The sequence below is a fragment of the Pipistrellus hanaki genome (assembly GCF_964339955.1).
Source record: "Pipistrellus hanaki genome assembly, chromosome: 14".
In the NCBI taxonomy this organism is placed as follows: domain Eukaryota; kingdom Metazoa; phylum Chordata; class Mammalia; order Chiroptera; family Vespertilionidae; genus Pipistrellus; species Pipistrellus hanaki.
Window position 1 is genome coordinate 33,205,814 of NC_140516.1, and position 19,319 is coordinate 33,225,132.

At 35.1% G+C, this 19,319-nt stretch overlaps 1 protein-coding gene across 1 annotated transcript in view; it reads left to right on the forward strand.

Moving 5' to 3' along the window:
* Positions 1-19,319, forward strand: part of KIF11 (kinesin family member 11) — a 40,655-nt gene that overhangs the window by 13,361 nt on the left and 7,975 nt on the right. Inside the window, exons 7-18 of the mRNA XM_084904313.1 lie at positions 1,265-1,355; positions 2,483-2,725; positions 4,470-4,565; positions 6,566-6,654; positions 8,309-8,396; positions 9,656-9,844; positions 10,475-10,682; positions 11,624-11,796; positions 12,150-12,275; positions 12,756-12,914; positions 15,284-15,390; positions 18,009-18,288. Of these exons, the coding sequence (XP_084760439.1) occupies positions 1,265-1,355; positions 2,483-2,725; positions 4,470-4,565; positions 6,566-6,654; positions 8,309-8,396; positions 9,656-9,844; positions 10,475-10,682; positions 11,624-11,796; positions 12,150-12,275; positions 12,756-12,914; positions 15,284-15,390; positions 18,009-18,288 (1,849 nt within the window). The remainder of the gene's footprint in view (positions 1-1,264; positions 1,356-2,482; positions 2,726-4,469; positions 4,566-6,565; positions 6,655-8,308; positions 8,397-9,655; positions 9,845-10,474; positions 10,683-11,623; positions 11,797-12,149; positions 12,276-12,755; positions 12,915-15,283; positions 15,391-18,008; positions 18,289-19,319) is intronic.

Here is a 19,319-nt window from a genome sequence, read left to right on the forward strand (position 1 = left end):
TGACAATGGTTCCATAGTGATCTGAAAAATTCCTATCATGTAGTGATACCTTATCTGTCAACAAGTGTAGAAATAAAGCATTATGTAATGCTGGTATAAACAAACCTGTGCTTCCAGTTGTATAAAAGTATAGCACATTCAATTATGGTAGAGACTATACCGTAATAGATTTGTGTAAGTACACTCTGTGATGTTTACATAACAATAAATTGCCTAATGATGCATTTCTCAGAACATATTCCCGTCATTAAGCTGTGCATGGCTGTATAATTTTTGTATCTCTCAGATAAAAGCCAAATGTCAATATAAATCATAAGATATACTTTGGAACACTTTATAATCTAACTGATTATCATGTAGTGTTTTGGTAGTCACTGCTACTTACTATTTCTGCTATTCAGGGAAAGGAATTACCTTTCTGATAACATTCTCGAAGCAGAGCAGTGGACTTTTATAGCAGTTGACACTGGGGGAGTACTGTGATGGCTTGCCTGGAGCTGTTTGAATTTATGGTGATGACATATTTCAGATGGTTCTTAAGAATAGGGAGATTTATTGCAAGCCTTCCCCTCTGACACATCAGGCACCTGTCCCCAACCCTACCCGACATCCAGCTTTCAGAGGTGCCTGGGGATTCTAGTTCCTGAGTCTTTTTAGGGTGTTTTCAAGTAGCTTCTTATTGTATTCTACAGGCAGTAGGTACAAGAAAGCAAAAACCTCCTGTGAGGTACTATCTTTTTTAAAAAATATATTTTATTGATTTTTTGCAGAGAGAAAGGAGAGGGATAGAGAATTAGAAACATCGATGAGAGAGAAACATCAATCAGCTGCCTTCTGCACACTCCCTACTGGGTATGTGCCTGCAACCAAGGTACATACCCTTGATTGGAATCGAACCTGGGACCCTTGAGTCCACAGGTTGGTGCCCTATCCACTGAGCCCAAACTGGTTAGGGCTATCTTTCTTTTTTATTTATTGGTTTTGAGACAGACAGACAGACAGACAGACAGACAGAGAGAGAGAAAGAGAGAGAGAGAGAGAGAGAGAGAGAGAGAGAGAGAGAGAGAGAGAGAGAGAGAGAGAAGTATTGATTTGTTCCACTTATTTATACACTCATTGGTTGATTCTTATATGTGCCCGGCTAGGGCAGATACTATCTTTCTTTACTTTTGTAGATCTAGATCTTTCTTGGCTGCTTTTAATATTTTGTAGAAATCAAATAATATCTTGTGTTATAATGACTGGGTAACTTGTTCTTTTCTAGTCGTTCCCACTCCGTTTTCTCTGTTACAATACATATGAAAGAAACTACAATTGATGGAGAGGAGCTTGTTAAAATTGGGAAGTTGAACTTGGTAAGCATCTATCTTAATACCACTGTTTCATTCTTGTGTTTGTACTCCAACTTTATTGACAAATAAAATTATATATTTAAAGTGGACAGTGTGAAGATTCGATATACATATTCTTTGTAAAAGGATTACTACAATCAAATTAACACATTCATTACCTCACATTATCATTATTGTTATTATTATCATTATTTTTATGACAAAACTTAGGATCTACTCCCAGCAAATTTCAGTATAGTATTATTAACTGTACTACTGTATATCAGAACTTACTCACCTTAACACTGAAGGTCTTTACCCTTTGACCAGCATCTTCTCCGTATCTTCCTAACCTCTCTGTACCTGATAACCATTATTCTATTCTCCTTTTTTATGAGTTGAACTTTCTCCCCCTCCTCGCTGATTCCACATACAAGTGAGGTCATACTTGTCTTTCTCTGTCTGTTTTTATTTTCCAATTAGCATAATGTCCTCTAAGTTCCTTCATGTTCTTGTAAGTGGTAGAATTTTCTTTTTCATGGCTGAATAATATTCCATTGTGTGTCTATACCACCTATTTATCCATTGACAGACACTTAGGTTTTCACATCTAGGCTATTCTGAGTAATGCAAAGGACATGAGCGTGCAGCTCTCTCTTTGAATACTGATTTCATTCCTTTAAGATATTTACCCAGAAGTGGGATTGGTAGTTCTCTTCTTCTTCTTCTTTTTTTTTTTTTAATAAATATATTTTATTGAATTTTTTATAGAGAGGAAGGGAGAGAGATAGTTAGAAACATCGATGAGAGAGAGACATCAGTCAGCTGCCTCCTGTTCTCCCCCCACTGGGGATGTGCCCTCAACCAAGGTACGTGCCCTTGACCAAAATCATTCCTGGGACCCTTCAGTCCGCAGGCCAAACCGGTTTCGGCGTATTATTTTATTCTTGATCCCTTCAGAGAGCAGCCTGAAATTTTGTACTTCTAGACAATATTTTTATAGTCACTGGTTATTAGCTTTGTAGTGGGTTGTTATTATTATAGAAAACTTACTTTGCTGATGACTTAATATATTATCTATAATATGAGAATGAACATCTTAAGTCCAAATCCAATAGAATGACAACCTTTTTTTTTTTTTTTTATTCAAGGTTGATCTTGCAGGAAGTGAAAACATTGGCCGTTCTGGAGCAGTGGATAAGAGAGCTCGGGAAGCTGGAAACATCAACCAATCCCTGTTGACTTTGGGAAGAGTTATTACTGCTCTTGTAGAAAGAACACCGCATGTTCCTTACCGAGAATCTAAACTAACCAGAATCCTCCAGGATTCTCTTGGGGGACGTACAAGAACATCTATAATTGCTACAATTTCTCCTGCATCTCTTAATATTGAGGTAAGCCCTTTGAATAGTATCTGCCAGTGTAGCAGCTGTAATTCTTATTTAGCTATCACATTATTTTATTTATTCTTTTTTTAAAATGTTTTTATTGATTTTTATTTTATTTTAAGAGAGTGAGGAAGGAAGAGGGAGAGAGAGATAGAAACATCTATGAGAGAGAAACATCGACTGGCTGCCTACTGCATGCCCCGTATTGGGGATTGAACCTGCAACCCAAGCATGTGCCTTGGTCAGGGATCACAACAGTGACTGCATGGTGCATGGGTCAATGCTCAACCACTGAGCCACATCAGCCAGGCTCTTTGTTTGTTTTTAATTTTCTTAGAGATAAACATCAATGGGCTGCCTCCCATACACACCCTTACTGGGTACTGAACCTACAATCTAGGTATGTGCCCTGACCGGGAATTGAAACTGCAGCCTTTTTGGTGCACAGGACAATGCTCTAGTTAAATGAGCCACCTGGCCAGGGTGCTGTCTCGTTTTAAAAGTTCACCCATCGGCTGTATTCTGTACTATAGTGAAGAGAATCTGGGCATTGCATATGGACACATTTAGGAGGACACCACCGAAAAAAATGTCTTTCTCCTTCCTGGCAGAGTTTTTAATCTTACTGGCTTTTTCCACACAGTCTTCAAAGAAAATGGCTGTGGTCATTAGCAGTATATGGTTACATGGGATATAGAGATTTAATTGAGGAGTTAGAAGTTAAGTGAATGTTAGTGTTTAGACTGCTTAGAGAATAGTGAAGGTGGGGTTGGGTGTGTTGGAATAGGTGGGAAAACCAAAAGAAGCAACAAAGATGGCAGAATTGACTTACTTTATTGTAATAATCATCTATTTTGAATGGAATTAGAAAAACTTTATAAGGTCTCTAATTCTCCTGTACTTAAAAAATATTTTTATTGAGATATGATTCGCATACCATAAAATTCACGATGTTCACAGAGCTGTGCAATCATTACCAAAATCTAAGTTTAAAATATTTCATCACCCCAATCTGCCCCAACTCCCAGCCTTTGGTTACTACTAATCTACTTTTCTTTTTTTTTTCTTTTTTCTTTTTTTAATATATTTTTATTGATTTTTTTACAGGAGGAAGGGATAGGGATAGAGAGCTAGAAACATCAATGAGAGAGAATCATCGATCAGCTGCCTCCTGCACACCCCTCACAGGGGATGTGTCCGAAACCAATGTACGTGCCCTTGACCGGAATCGAACCCAGGACCTTTCACTCACAGGCCGACGCCCTATCCACTGAGCCAAACCAGTTTTGGCTAATCTACTTTTCTTAATCTATAGATTTGCCTACTCTGAATATTTCACATACATGGAATCATACAATAAGTGTTCTTCTGTGACCGGCTTCTTTCACTTACCATAATGTTTTCATTGTTCATATTGAATCATGTATCAGTACTTCATTTCTTTTGGTGGATGAGTGATATTCCATTGTATGGTTATAGGACATTTTGTTTATTCATCAGTTGATTGAATTAAAAAAATTATTAGATCAAGTTATTATGAAGTTAAATACCCTAAACATTGAGGAGAAAGGAAAAAGATAGGGATGTTTTGAAAAATCTCTTTTTTAAAAATTGGGTATAATAGTCTTAGTGGTAGATTTTCAGATTAGCTATAACCATAAATTATTACTTATGAGTTATTTTATAGTACATATTAGGTAACAGAACTACATTCTCATAGTATCTTTAGTAATTGGTCTTTTCATCACAGGAAACTCTGAGTACATTGGAATATGCTCATAGAGCAAAGAACATACTGAATAAGCCTGAAGTTAACCAGAAACTGACCAAAAAAGCCCTTATTAAGGTAACTATGCATTTTTGTGGAGTAATGTAATCTTGTTTGATAAATGTGAAAATAAAAAATTGCAGTAATTATTAAAAGATTTGTTAAATTGCCTGTGGTAGGGCTTTTCATTTAATAATATAAACTAAATACCTTGTATGTTAAAATATTTTTTCTAATGCTAACATGTTGACTTTCCCAGTTCTATTAAATCAGAAAATTTAAAAATGTTTACATTTAAAAAGGTTATTTATTTATTTACAACTTAAGGGTAACATATATAGTTACTATACGTTAGGGTATAATTACATTTATGGCCGAGAGAAGTATTTTGTTGTGTGAATGTATCAGAGCTTTTCTTTACCCACTCATGTACATTGATTCTCCTTACACCTTTTACTGCTCCTCTAATTTATTTGTGGAAGTACCTGTATTTTTTGTCCTTGTAGTATCTTTTGACATGTTCTGTTCTTTGTATTTTTTGGATCGTGAGGTTTCATAGATTCCAGTTTAATCTTATTTGTGTATTTTTGGCAAAACTGTTTCTTGGGTGGTGGTATATTCTCCCACCAGGAAGCACATAGACTGCTTTTTAATCTTTTTAAGAAATTGATGATATTCAATGAGTTGATCCATTAGTTCTTTAAGGGTTATAAAATGGTAATTTTCTAATTCAGTTTTTCTTAACTAATTGCTGGACCACCTCTATAATGAGGAACTTGCCTTCAGCTACCCTAGGGCCGTGGTCGGCAAACTCATTAGTCAACAGAGCCAAATATCAGCAGTACAACGATTGAAATTTCTTTTGAGAGTCAAATTTTTAAACTTAAACTTCTTCTAATGCCACTTCAAAATAGACTCGCCCAGGCCACGGTATTTTGTGGAAGAGCCACACTTAAGGGGCCAAAGGGCATGTGGCTCACAAGCTGCAGTTTGCCGACCACTGCCCTAGGGTATACTTATAGAAAGGCAGGAAAAATGCTTGATTTATTTCCTTTATTTGGCAGTTTTGATAATAATGCATTGATTTTTCTAGCTTGCTTTCTTTTCACCAGAGGATATGATTTTTAATTGGAAAAAAAAAACCCCAACATTTTTTTAAGAGAGAGAGAGAGAGGGAGACAAGAGAGGGAGGGAAGAGAGAGAGAGAGATTAGTTGCCTCTTGGACAGAGAATTGAACCCAAAACCTTTTGGTGTATGGGACAATGCTCCAACCAACTGAGCCACCTGGCCAGAGTGGTTTTCTAGCCTACTTAATGTCATTATAAACTCATGGACTTAAAATTTTTGTGTTAATCCATTGTAGCTATTATCCTCAGTGATGGTCAAATTGTTTCTCCTTTGACCTATGGTAACTTCTCCAAGTGATTTCTTTCTTTCTTCTTTTTTTTTTTTTTAATTACTGATTTTTTACAGAGAGGAGGGGAGAGGGATAGAAAGTTGGAAACATCAATGAGAGATAAACATTGACCAGCTGCCTCCTGCACATCCCCTGGGGATATGCCTGCAACCAAGGTACATGCCCTTGGCCTTTCAGACTGCAGGCCAATGTTTGAACCACTGAGCCAAACCGGTTAGGGCTCCAAGTGATTTCTTGAGCCCTTTTCATTATCTTAAAATCTTTTAGCTTTGTTTTTATTTTGTTTGACAAAATGTCCTAGGTTCATCTTAAATGTTTCTTGCCCCAACTCTAGAGTCAGATAGTTCTCTAAAAAATCCTGGTGTGTTTTTAATGTGAAATGTCCCGTGAAGACCAACCTGGGTGCTGGCGGTTGTGTGGTGTTTTTTCAGAAGCCCATATTGTTATAATGAGTACATTTAAAGGCTCTTTGAAAGCTGTTGAAAGACTATTCTGTACAGGTTAATATTGAATGAAAAGTATGGCTGTTATTTTTTATCATACATTTTTATGATTTAAAGAAGATAAAAGGGCTAACTTTTTATATTTTTTATATCGTCCCCAAACCAAAATTTTAAAATATTGTTCTATATTGACACCTTCAATATTCTTCTTGTGTAGGAATATACAGAAGAGATAGAGCGTCTGAAACGAGATCTTACTGCAGCCCGGGAAAAGAATGGGGTGTACATTTCTGAGGAGAATTTTAGGTAAGCCATTAGCTATGGAAATTAATTTCTAAGAATAAGTATTTTCTGATAACAGGCTGTTGGAAGTAAAATTTACTTATTTGACAGTAAATAAAATCTTTATTTGTTGTTCTTTTTACAGTGCTTATTTTTCTTTTGATATTAACAAGTACTTATCAAACAATTTAAAAAGATTTTATATTAACTTTTTTTTTCTTTCATTTATTTAGAGAGAGTAGAAGGGAGGAGAGAGAGACACCTGGGGTAGGGCACGAGCCTGAAACCCAGGCACATGCCCTTACCCCGTGTGAGGGCCTGCGCTCTACCATTGAGCCACACCGGCCAGAGCTAGTTTTTATTTTTTAAATAATTACAGATTCACAAGAGTACAGAGAGGTTCCATGTATTTCCCATCCAGTTTCCCCAATTGATTACCTCTTAAGTAACTTGACTACGTTATCAAAACTAGGAAGTTGATATTGGTACAGTGTATGTGTATAAATCTATTATTTTTTCAAGTTTGTATATTTGTGTAGTTCAGAACTATCATCTCAAAAATCTCCCTTTTGCTGACCCTTTATATTCATATCCACGTTCTTCTCCAGTGATCCGTAACTTCCGGCAACCACTAATCTGTTCACTCTTGTAAAGCCCTGGAGTAGTTCGTTCAAAGAAAAGTTAAAAGACTGTTAGCATATACCTTGGTTGTAGGTTTGATCCTACACCCAAGGTAGGTTTGACCTTGGTGGTTGGGGCACATGTGGGAGGCAACCAATCTCTCTCTTTCTCTTTCTCTCTTCCACCTCCCGATTCTCTTTAAAAAAAAAAAAAAAAAATCAATGGAAAAATAGCCTTGGGTGAGGATGAACAACAATAAAAAAGACTGTTAGAACTAATTCTCCTCTTGTACCTCAGTTCCAACTTTTTCTTTAATAAACAACATCTCCAGGTAATAATTTGAGGAAATCTGTACTCACAAAAGAATCTGTGCCATTTAGCACAATACGGAAAAAAAAATTGTTGACCGTTATGAAGGAACTGGAAGATAAAGAATACAAAAGACAGCATTCACTTCTGAAACTTGCTAATGCTTAAGAAATCAGAGACCCATTAAAGTGGAAAAGAATTATCTGGTCCAAAATGTTGTCAGTAGTGCTGAGGCTGAGGATCTGCTCTAGAGAATAATCCTTTGCTCTCCTGAGGATTTCTGTGGTGGTTTGATGGTGACATGTGTGTTGTGGTATAATTGGGTATAGTAGGCAGTGAGAAGTGTAATTGCTCTGCCATACTTTAATTCTGTTCTCCAGTTTTGTGTCCTGTTTATGCTCCATATTCCTGATTACAGACACTTAGCTTGTATTCCCCCCTATCTCTTTTTTTTATGTGAGTTGTATTCCTCTGTTAGCTTCATTGCTTTCAAATTTTATATACACACAATAAGGATTCTCGGTTTCAAAATGGAGATAACGGGAAAACAATTATTAAACAAGGACAAAGAATACATTCATTTTTTTTTGCGAGTTGTGTGTATTGTTTATTGGCACCTAGGCATCATTTTTATGATAGTGACAAATGGCAAAGCTGATGTATAACTGCCACAATTGTGTTAGAATAAATTGCTTAGGAATTAGGACAAAAATGCTAATTGTTAAATTTATATTAAACTTTATTTCAGAGCCATGAATGGAAAACTAACTGTTCAAGAAGACCAGATTGTAGAATTGATTGAAAAAATTGGTGCCCTTGAGGAGGAGCTAAGTAGGGTAAGCATTCCAAACAATATTGAATATTATGTAAAAAGCAAATATTTAAAGAAAATTTCAGAATGTGAGGGATCTATACTTTGAAGATTTTTTTTTTTTAGTATATGGGGCTGACCCATATACTGAAAATAAGTTGTATCATAATTTTGTCACAATTGTAATGAACTATTAAAAATTTTTTAAAACTATTGATTGATTTTACAGATAGGAACTTGGGGAGAGAAAGATATCGATTTGTTGTTCCACTTACTTATGCATTCATTGATTGAATCTTTTTTTAAACTATGTTTTTATTGATTTTAGAGAGAGAACGGGAGACGGAGAGAGAGATAAAAATATAGGTGAGGAGAAACATCGCTTGGCTGCCTCCTTAATGTCCTTCACTGGGGAATAAGCCCACAACCCAGGCATGTGCCCTGAATGGGATCGAACTAATGGCCCTTAGTGCATGAGTCAGTGCTCAATCACTGACCCACCCCACCAGGCATTGGTTGATTCTTGTATGTTCCCTGACTCAGGATAGAACCTTCCACCTTGGCATATCAGGATGACATTCTAACCAACTGAGCTAGGTCAGAGCAGAAACTATTTTGACACATCAATGCAACATTACAATAAATTAATTGAAATGTGTGACTTTTTTGGTCAAGCTAAATAGTGAATGCTGAGCCCCAGCTGGTTTGGCCCAGTGGATAGAGTGTCGGCCTGTGGATTGAAGGGTCCCAGGTTTGATTCCAGTCAAGGACACATGCCTGGGTTGTGGGCTCCATCTCCAGTAGGGGGCATGCAGAAGGCAGCCGATCAATGATTCTCTCTTATCATTTATGTTTCTCTCTCCCTCTCCCTTCCTATCTGAAATCAGTAAAAATATATATTAAAAAAAAAATAGTGAGTGCTGAGACTTTTTCATTAATGTGTTTATCAGATGAGGGAATGGGATGTTGGGAGAAAACAGAAGTTAAATAACATGGATGTAAAGACCTGATCCTTTTGTGCCAGCCTCACACAGGCAGTGTTGGATAAATCCCGAAGAATTAATACCATCACACTAGACCTGTTTTATTTGTTTTTAATTAACTTACAGGAAGAAACCAGATGCCATATAAAATGTACTAACCTACCTGGAAACTTACAACTTGTTACAGTTTTGCATGGAAATAATTTGGTTCTTCTAATATTATATTATGAACTAGCTAGGTGTCTTACCAATCAGTTCAGCACTTTAATTCTTTAAAAAATGTTTAATGTATTATATTTAGGTTACAGAATTATTCGTGGATAATAAAAATGAACTGGATCAGTGTAAATCTGACCTGCAAAGTAAGACACAGGAACTTAAAACCACTCAAAAACATTTACAAGAAACTAAATTACAGCTTGTGAAAGAGGAGTATGTGTCGTCAGTTTTGGAAAGCACTGAGAAGAAGCTTCATGATACTGCCAGCAAGGTTTGGCCTTTGTTTTGATTGTATTTACATTGAAGGAATTAGTGAATGGGTAGAAGTAAATTATTTTGTTGTCTGTAGCATTAGTTGTGAAATTCTATTATTCACCCCATATTCACATTTCTGTCCATTTTAAAAAATGTTATTTTATTTCATCTAAATTTTCCTCATGGAGATGCTAGATTAAGGAAAAATCTTTCAGAAGTTTTGAAAGTAGAACATGATTTTAATATTCCTTATGGACATTTATAATAATGATGTAATACTTTTTCCTATGGTCATGATTGGAGTTAATCAGAAATCAAGATTTTAAGATCTTCTAATGATGGGAGTTGTTGAAAGTTTTTAATATTTTATTAGGTATATTTTTGAGGAAATAAGAACACACAATATGCAAAAAACTTGTAGGGCAGTATAATTACTATAATTGGCAAAACCAGTTTTCCTTGTCTAGATGGCTAGGAAGGGGAAATAAACAGGTAAATCAGCATGAGTTTTAAAATTCCTTCTGATGCAATATATAAAACTTTCAAGTTCTCAATGCGAGCAATCCTTATGTAGCACAGATACTTTCTTAGACGGCTTTTGTCATATCCATCTTATCAACATTTATTTTTTTAAAATAATACATAGTTGCTTGACACAGTTGAAGAAACTACAAAAGATGTATCCGGTCTCCATTCCAAACTGGATCGTAAGAAGGCAGTTGATGAGCACAATGCAGAAGCTCAGGATATTTTTGGCAAAAATCTGAATAGCCTTTTTAATAATATGAAAGAATTAATAAGGGATGGCAGCTCAAAACAAAAGACCATGCTGGAAGTTCACAAGACCTTGTTTGGTAAGTTCAAGCATTTCTAATGATTATAATCATTGTATGTTTAGTGGGAGACTAATTTTAAAAGATAGTTTAAAATAAAAAAATTTGGGTGATAGTGTCACTAGCTCTTCTAGTGCACACACTATGTTCAGACTAGAAATTAATGCTTTCACTGCCTTCAAATGAAAACAAATCTTACGTGGGTTGTTTTGTCCTGTTTTCTATAGAATAACATGTTTATTAAACAATAACTAAGTGTATAAACTTTTAGAAGTAAAAGTCCTTTAAACCTTGACCCTGTCTTATTCTCTATAGAAACTGCTGTTAAATTTTTTGAGTTTCTCGAAATTTTCTGTACATAAGCATTTTGCATCTTTTTTCTTTTGAGAATATACATCTTGCATGTTTGCTGTATTGTCAGAATATGTATATCTATCATTTTAAATCAAACCATTGTTGTTATCTTCATGGGGGGGGGGGCACAAACCTCCTAAGTATTAGTTTATTTATTATGGAAGTATTATCCTCATTATAGAAAATTTGGGAGATGCAGAAATGTAAGAATTGTTTAAGTCATCTAGAGTCTAGTCATTTTAAGCCAAGTGCTATAAAATTTGTTTATTGATTTCTAGTTTTTCTTTTCTTCTATAACGCCTTCTAACTTACTGTATATTACTTTTAGTTAGAGATTAATATTAGAGTATTCTAGTTCTTTGTTTACTGTGATTTATAGTTATGGATCTGATATACTACAGATTTGTCAACTGTTTACAGAATACTGTAGAACAAATATAATTTATATTTAAAATGTTTCCTTATATAGTGAGACAATTATGTTAAGCTTATTTGTTATGATGAATTTCCACAACAGAGATAAAATTTTGCCAATCCACGGTAGTTCAAACTGTATTTAAATATGTTAATGCTAAAGTCCACATCTTTTTTTCTTTTTTTGGTTACAGGTAACCTGCTGTCTTCCAGTGTTTTTGCATTAGACACCATTACTACAACAGCACTTGGATCTCTCTCATCTGTTCCAGAAAATGTGTCTAAACATGTTTCTCAGATTTCTAATATGATATTAGAAGAACAGTCATTAGCAGAAGAAAGTAAAACTGTACTTCAGACATTGCTTGTTAGTAAATATTTTTTTTAATATATTTTATTGATTTTTTTTATAGAGAGGAAGAGAGAGGGATAGAGAATTAGAAACATTGATGAGAGAGAATCATCGATCAGCTGCCTCTTGCACACCCCCTACTGGGGATGTGCCCGCAACCAAGGTACATGCCCTTGACCGGAATTGAACCTGAGACCTTTCAGTCCGCAGGCTGATGCTCTATCCACTGAGCCAAACCGGTTTTGGCGACACATATGATTTTAATATGTGTTGTTTAGTTAACAGTATTTAAGACATTTAACCACATTTATGGAAGTGAAAATATTATTTTTCTTTCTAAGCCTTGTTTGTTTTTATTTTTAAAACAGAATGTACTTAAGACTGACCTTCTAAGTTCACTGGAAACAATTTTATCCCCCACTGTGTTGGCTGTACTGAAAATCAATAGTCAACTAAAGCATATTTTCAAAACTTCACTGACAGTGGCTAATAAGGTAATAAATGTTGTTATCCCCAAATCAAATTGTTATTTAAAAGAAAAGAAACTATCTGAAACCACACCTGGATATTTACATATAAAATCCATGGGTTCTGAGAAGGAATCTAGAGTAGGGAGGAGTTAAGATACTCTCTGCCATTGATGTAGTCAGCAGAATGATGGCTAAGAAAAATTAGAGAGAATGATAAAGATAAATGTTTAAGTTGGCAAAGTAACATATAGCATGCTATCATATGGTGGTTGAGGAAGATAATGCATCTATACATGTATGCTTACATGCCTAGTTATATATAAAATGCCTGGAAGTATTTAAAAATGTTAGCAATCATCTCAGGTGGGAATGGAACTGGGGTTCTAGAAGCTGGAGAGAGAGACTTCGCTTAGTTTGTCTACCTTTTCTATTTTGTATGTTTTTGAAAAAAACACAAATAACTTTTTTTAAAATAAGAAAGTAATTAATTACCTTTCTTCAAAGATAGAAGATCAGAAAAAGGAAATGGATGGCTTTCTCAGTACACTGTGTGACAATCTACATGAACTACAAGAAAATACAATTTCTTCCTTGGCTGAATCACAGAAGCAATGTGAAAATTTAACGAAAGAACTAAAGACAATAAAGAAAACCCATTCACAGGTATTTTATTTAGGTGATGTGGGGAGTGTAAAAAAGAAAATGTTATGATCTTTAACTTGATAATCCCTGTTACACAATCTGAATGTTTAACTATTTTAGAAACCTGAAAATACCAAAGCCGCTATTGCTTATAATGGTAATCAATATAAAATAATTGAGGATACTTTTATTGATCAGTTAATATTTGAGGATTTGCTACATGTAAGCATTTTGAGTGAGCCTGCATGTCTACATTACATCTTGATAAATTATTTTTTGTGTGTGGTAACATGTATAGTTACTTTCATAAACTATGCCCTGCTTTCCTCTTATAGTTTCTTTCCCTCGATGTCAGAAATTTAAATTGTAATAAATTAAAACAATTCTTAATTTCTATTGATTACAAATGTAATTCATGATTTTTCTTTCTCTATGTAAACTATTCTTTAGTGTATTGAATGTCTAAACTTTTATTAAGCGAAGTTATTACTACATGGAAGAACTCTTTGGTCAGTGAAACTGTTGACATAATGTAGTGGGTAGTGAAGGATTCCTTTTAAGGGAGAGGGAATTCATATCCATATCACCAAAAATGAGAAGAATAACATATCCAAGATTTTTAGGTAAGAAATAAAGCAACTTTAAAATGAAACTTATCAGAGAAAGGATTACTATCAGAAATTAGTAAAAATCATAGTTAACATTTATTGAGCAACTTAGTGTTTAATTTCTCCCACCAATATAAATACAGGATTTATTACTAGCTCAGTTTTCTAATGAGGAAACAAAGAGCCCTCACAGTATTTTTTAAAAATATATTTTCCTCACAGTATTTTTTTTTTTTAATATATTTTATTGATTTTGTACAGAGAGGAAGGAAGAGAGATACAGAGTTAGAAACATCGATGAGAGAGAGTCATAGTCTACGGCCATACCACCCTGAACGTGCCCGATCTCGTCTGATCTCCGAAGCTAAGCAGGGTCGGGCCTGGTTAGTACTTGGATGGGAGAGAGAGTCATAGATCAGCTGCCTCTTGCACACCCCCTACTGGGGATATGCCCGCAACCGAGGTACATGCCCTTGACCGGAATCGAACCCGGGACCCTTTAGTCCCCAAGCCGACGCTCTGTCCATTGAGCCAAACCGGTTTCAGCACCTCACAGTATTTTTAAAAAATATATAAGCCACTGGACTAGACTAAATGTTACCATGTAGTTGGAAGATGTGAGGATTAGGCAATTGTGGCATATTGTTTGCAAAGAGATAAAGGTAGTATATGATAGTGGTCGGCAAACTCAGTCAACAGAGCCGCAAACCGTGGCTCGAGAGCCGCAGTTTGCCGACCACTGACTAGGGCATTAAGCAGTATTGAGATCATCCTACAGTGGTGCTGTTGGTGATTATATTGCCTGAAAAGCATTTATTTTTGAGGGGATCTTCTATATATTTCTTGAATATATTCCTACAATTTGAAATTGCAGCAATTTCTTAATACCCTCTGCATAGGAAATTTATCTTAAACCTGCCTAGAATTTTTTATGTATGTATTTTATAAAGATCAACTCTTTATAAATTAGCTGTTTTGAAATGTTAAAATTAGCAATCAAATGTTTAAAAACAAAATACCTATGATCTGAAAAGTATTTTAGCATGGATGGTTGATTTCCCTGTTTAAGGAAGCAAGTTTACTAAGTGAACACTAACAAAACAGTTATGTAAAACTCTGAACACCTATTTACATATAGGTAAATCTGGTAATATCTGCATTTCCCTCTACTCTGAGACTAGTAAAAATACTGAAAGACTTTATTCATAATCAAAGTGTTAGATATGTTTTATCAGCTGATGTCGTATTCAAAGATGGACTGAACAGTGAATAAGGCTGGGTGCCTTTTCAGCTCTTCCTTGGTTTTTACTACAAGTCAGTAGCATATTGTAAGCCTATAAGAGCTTGTTTTGAAAGATGCCAAGCATGAGCAAAGGTAATACTCAGTACTATTGACATTTTACTAATGTCATCTGTAAAATGTTTCAGCTATAGTAATTGATAACAAAATCTAAAAATTTTGGATTGCCTGACTGATGAGATTGTCAGCATTACTTTTTCCTACCAATATTGTCATCAGTTAAGAAGCAACTGTATGTATCTGTCAAAGTGGTTCTAAAAACATAATGTATTTGGTTGTTAAGAGATATATAGTTGCTAATATTTTTTAATTCTTATGAAATCCTTTTAATATCAACCTCCACTGCTTCCCTCTGTGGGAAACAGGTAAAGATCTCTTATAAGGAATTTATATAAAGCTCACTTATGAAAAAATACTTCATGTCAAGGTAGAAAAAAAGTTCAAGTGTCATAATTTCAATCTTTTCCACACCTTTCTTGTAGGAACTTTGCCAGTTAATCAACCTTTGGGGAGAGAGATTTTGTGCTTTGGAGGAAAAGTGTGAAAACATCCAGAAACCACTTCACAATGTCCAAAAAAATACTGAGCAGTAAGTTGTTTTAAAAATCTATTTAACTTTTCTCTGCTTAAAATTATTTTCAGAATAAAAAGCTTCAAATAATACAAAAACATTCAACCCAGTTTCTCATTTAAGATTTTATCATGTTTGCTTTATAATTCTCATTCCTCTCATTATGTCCCCCCCTCTAATATATATATATATATATATATATATATATATATATATATATATATCTTTTCTGAACTAGCTGAGAATGTATTATAGATGTAATTGCATACTTTCCAATAAATACTTTAATGTGTATTTCCTAAAAACAAGGATACTCTCTTATATAAGCCTAGTGTAATTATTATTTTTAATCAGAAAATTAATATTGATAACTGTTATTACCTAATATGCACACCTAATTCAAATTTTGTCAATTTTCTCACGTTTTTTATAGGAAAAGGAAAAAATTTTCCTCCTGGTCCAAGGTTTAATCCAGGATCATGCATTGCATTTGTCATGTCTCGAGTGTCCTTTAATCTGGAACAGTTGTTTAGTTTGTCTTTCATGACCTTCCTTTTTTTCAGGACTAGAATATTTATGTCCCTCAGTTGGGGGACCCCTTTACTCTCTTTAACCTCTCCCTTCCTATTCCTCCTCCTTTCGGTTAACCACCATACTATTGTCTGTGTCTGTGAAGGTGTTTGTTTTCATTTGTTGCTTTCTACAAGTTTTTTAATTGTATATGTGACTCAACATTATATTTCTCTTGAATGGAGCTGCTGTAGAATTCTGGCTAGCACCTGTCTTACTACCGAACTCCTGTCATCTGTTTTTCAGTCTTGTGGTTGGCACATGTTCCATTCTGAACCTTTCTTTCTTGAATCTGTATCTAGAAAGTGTTTCCCAGCTTTGTTTTCCTAGTGTCTAGACTTAGGACTTCTGGCTTATTCCATAGCTTTAAAGGAAATACTAGGAGTAGGATTGAAATAGGAAGGGAAAGGAACCATGGTATACTTGAAGGCCTAAGCAAGTCATTTTTCCTATCTTCCTGGCATTGTGTGCATGTAAAGGGGCATTGTGTGCAGGCACAGGGCCCAAGAATCTAGGTGAGATTTATGTATACTGAAGTTTGAGACCTGCTTTCGGCATTTACTATCAGAGTATGCAGTCACTTCTGAATAAGCTTCATCTTCCTACGAGGTTGTGATTCCTTGAGGGCATACGTTGGTGTTGACAGTCTCCAAGTTTACCACTTAAACACTTTTTTTTCGATCATTTCCACTTAATCTGTGGTTGAACTTTGGTTTTTAACACACACACTTACTCACTTGGTTTACTCACATGGTGTACCATCTAGTGGTGATAGATGGTAACTTTCATTCCTCAGTTTAATTCTGTGGTGCTATAGCGATGGGTGGGGAACATCTAACCTGAGGGCCATATTAGGTCCTCAAAATCATTGGTCTGGCCCTGCCAAGGCATTAGGGGTGAGTTAGTTAAACATTTGATCAAATATAGCAGGCTAATTTTTAAGTCGAAAATTTTGTATGGCTTTTGAATATTGTTATAAATACCCAAATGGCCCTTGGCAGAAAAAAAGGCTCCCCACCCCTGTCCTATACTATGGTGACTTTGAAGGCTATTCCAGGGAACCTGACTGAGAGGAGGAAGCCACATGAATTTTAAATGTATATTTTAACTGACAGTTTTATGTAAAGGTTACATTTGTGTTGTGTGTATAGTTTGTCACACCAATATTATTTTTTAACTTAAAAAAATAATTTTCATTGATTTCAAAGAGGAAGGGAGAGGGAGAGAGAGGTAGAAACATCAATGATAAGAGAGAATCATTGACCAGCTGCCTTTTGCACACCCACCACTGGAGATTGAGCTAGAAAACCGGGCATGTGACCTGACTGAGAATCGAACCATGACCACCTGGTTCATAGGTCGACACTCAACCACTTAGCCACATTGGATGGGTTTAAATTTTTTTATTCTTTATTTTTAAATATTTATTAATTAAATTGACATTGGCCAACATGAACATATAGGTTTTAGGTGAGGTTTTCTAAGACCTGTATATTGCACCGTGTTCCCATTACCTCAAATAAAATCTTTTCTTGTCTCCTTGGATTAGCACCCCCTTTCTATCATTTCTTATAATTATTAGAAAGCTTTATAGTTAATTTTTTATTTTACAAAGTTTATAATTTTATGACTTTAAGTCATAAATAAGGCAAAACTGTAAAAGAACACAGTGACTGTGAACCATTTAGGGATTAGACTAGAGGCTGTAGATGCCCTCAGATAACATAATCCAGTAGGAGAAATAAAACATGTGGACAGATTTCATTTTGATAATTGTATTGTTAGTAATCTAAGAGGTAGAAGTAAAGCATCATATCTGGAGGAGGCCTTATGAGAAAAGATATCTTCCAAGGTCATCTAATGGCAGCTGTGATGTCAGTCTGCTGTGAAGAGACACTGACCCAAGCATTCCTTCTCCCCGGTGGGAGACTAGCAGGAACAAGGGCTGTGGAGCCAGACAAGCCGGGTTTCAATACGCCATTTGTGAGCTGTGTGACCTTGGGCAAGTTGTGTATCCTTTGAGTCTAAGTTTTCCATTTTGACAATGTTGGTCTCTTTTCCTATAGGAAATCTAAGGATATAATCAGCAAAACAACTTCTCACAGCTCAAAGTTTTGTGCTGATTTTGATGGCTTATCACAGGAACTCAGGCATTTTAACCAAGAAGGTACAAAATTGGTTGAAGAGTGTGCAAAACACTGTGATAAACTCAATAGCAACCTTGAAATAACATCTCAAGACATTGAGCAGAGATGTGAGGCTCTGAACACAAGCGCGCTTGGTTTTTCTGAGCAGTGGCTATCTGGTTTACATAAAAGGGAAGAGGAAATTCAGAACTTACTGCAGGTAATAACTTTGGAACTGGAACCTACCTGGGGAAAATAGAGATAAATGAAATATTCTTGGCTAAGGACTGGTTTAAAAACAAAAGACATTTAAAAATATAATAAATGACAACATTTTAAGGTATATTATAGTTAGTATAACTTATATATGGTCTTGTTTCATGTTTTTGTCTCCTAGATCTCAAAATTATTTAATGTTTGATCTATATCCTTGTTTTTTGACTTGTTAATTCCTTCAGATAAGGGGACTCTATCTTTTGATGTATAATACCTTCCACTTTTATATGCCTTTTACTTTTCTTCAGTACATTCAAATCTGTTACTGCTTAAAGTATTTAGGATGTTGTTCTGGTTGCTCAGAGGATACTGGATAAGATTTGTAGGTTTGTTTGAACGTAACACTTACATGAACCCTTTGTTGGCTTGGTTTTTCATTCTGTGCAATAACAGGATTTCACTAATAATCTTAGGAATTAGTAAAAGAATTTAAGTATTTTCCACTACATAAGTTATTTTCACTAAAAGGAACCAGGGCTAATGAAGAAATAGATGCTTTTAGGTTTGAAGCAGGAAATGAATCAGATGGGCCTGGAGATCTTGTCATACCAAACAATAAGGAAGCTATTGAAGACTAGTGGGGTTATGTCAAAAAGACTTTCATACCTGATGAAACGCCTGTATTTAAAGATGGTGTAATTTGAGCATAGAAAGAGTTTGCTACAATAGATTAAAATACATCAAATACATTAAAACTCATGAATTCATAGGCCTTCTTTGGAACATGCTAGGGAAGCAATGCATTATTCTGAAAACTAGTTATAAAGGGAAACAATTGAGTATACATCTGTCTCGAAGGAATTCTGTCTTGGTTTAGCAGGGTAAAGGATGGAGAAAAATGTTTTGGTGACTGCACCCAAACCCACTGATTAATCATAACATAAGAAATACAACCAGGTATTATATGCTTTCAGTACTACACATGAAATATTCTTGCCAAAATATTAAACCTAATTTAGATCAAGCCTTTGGATC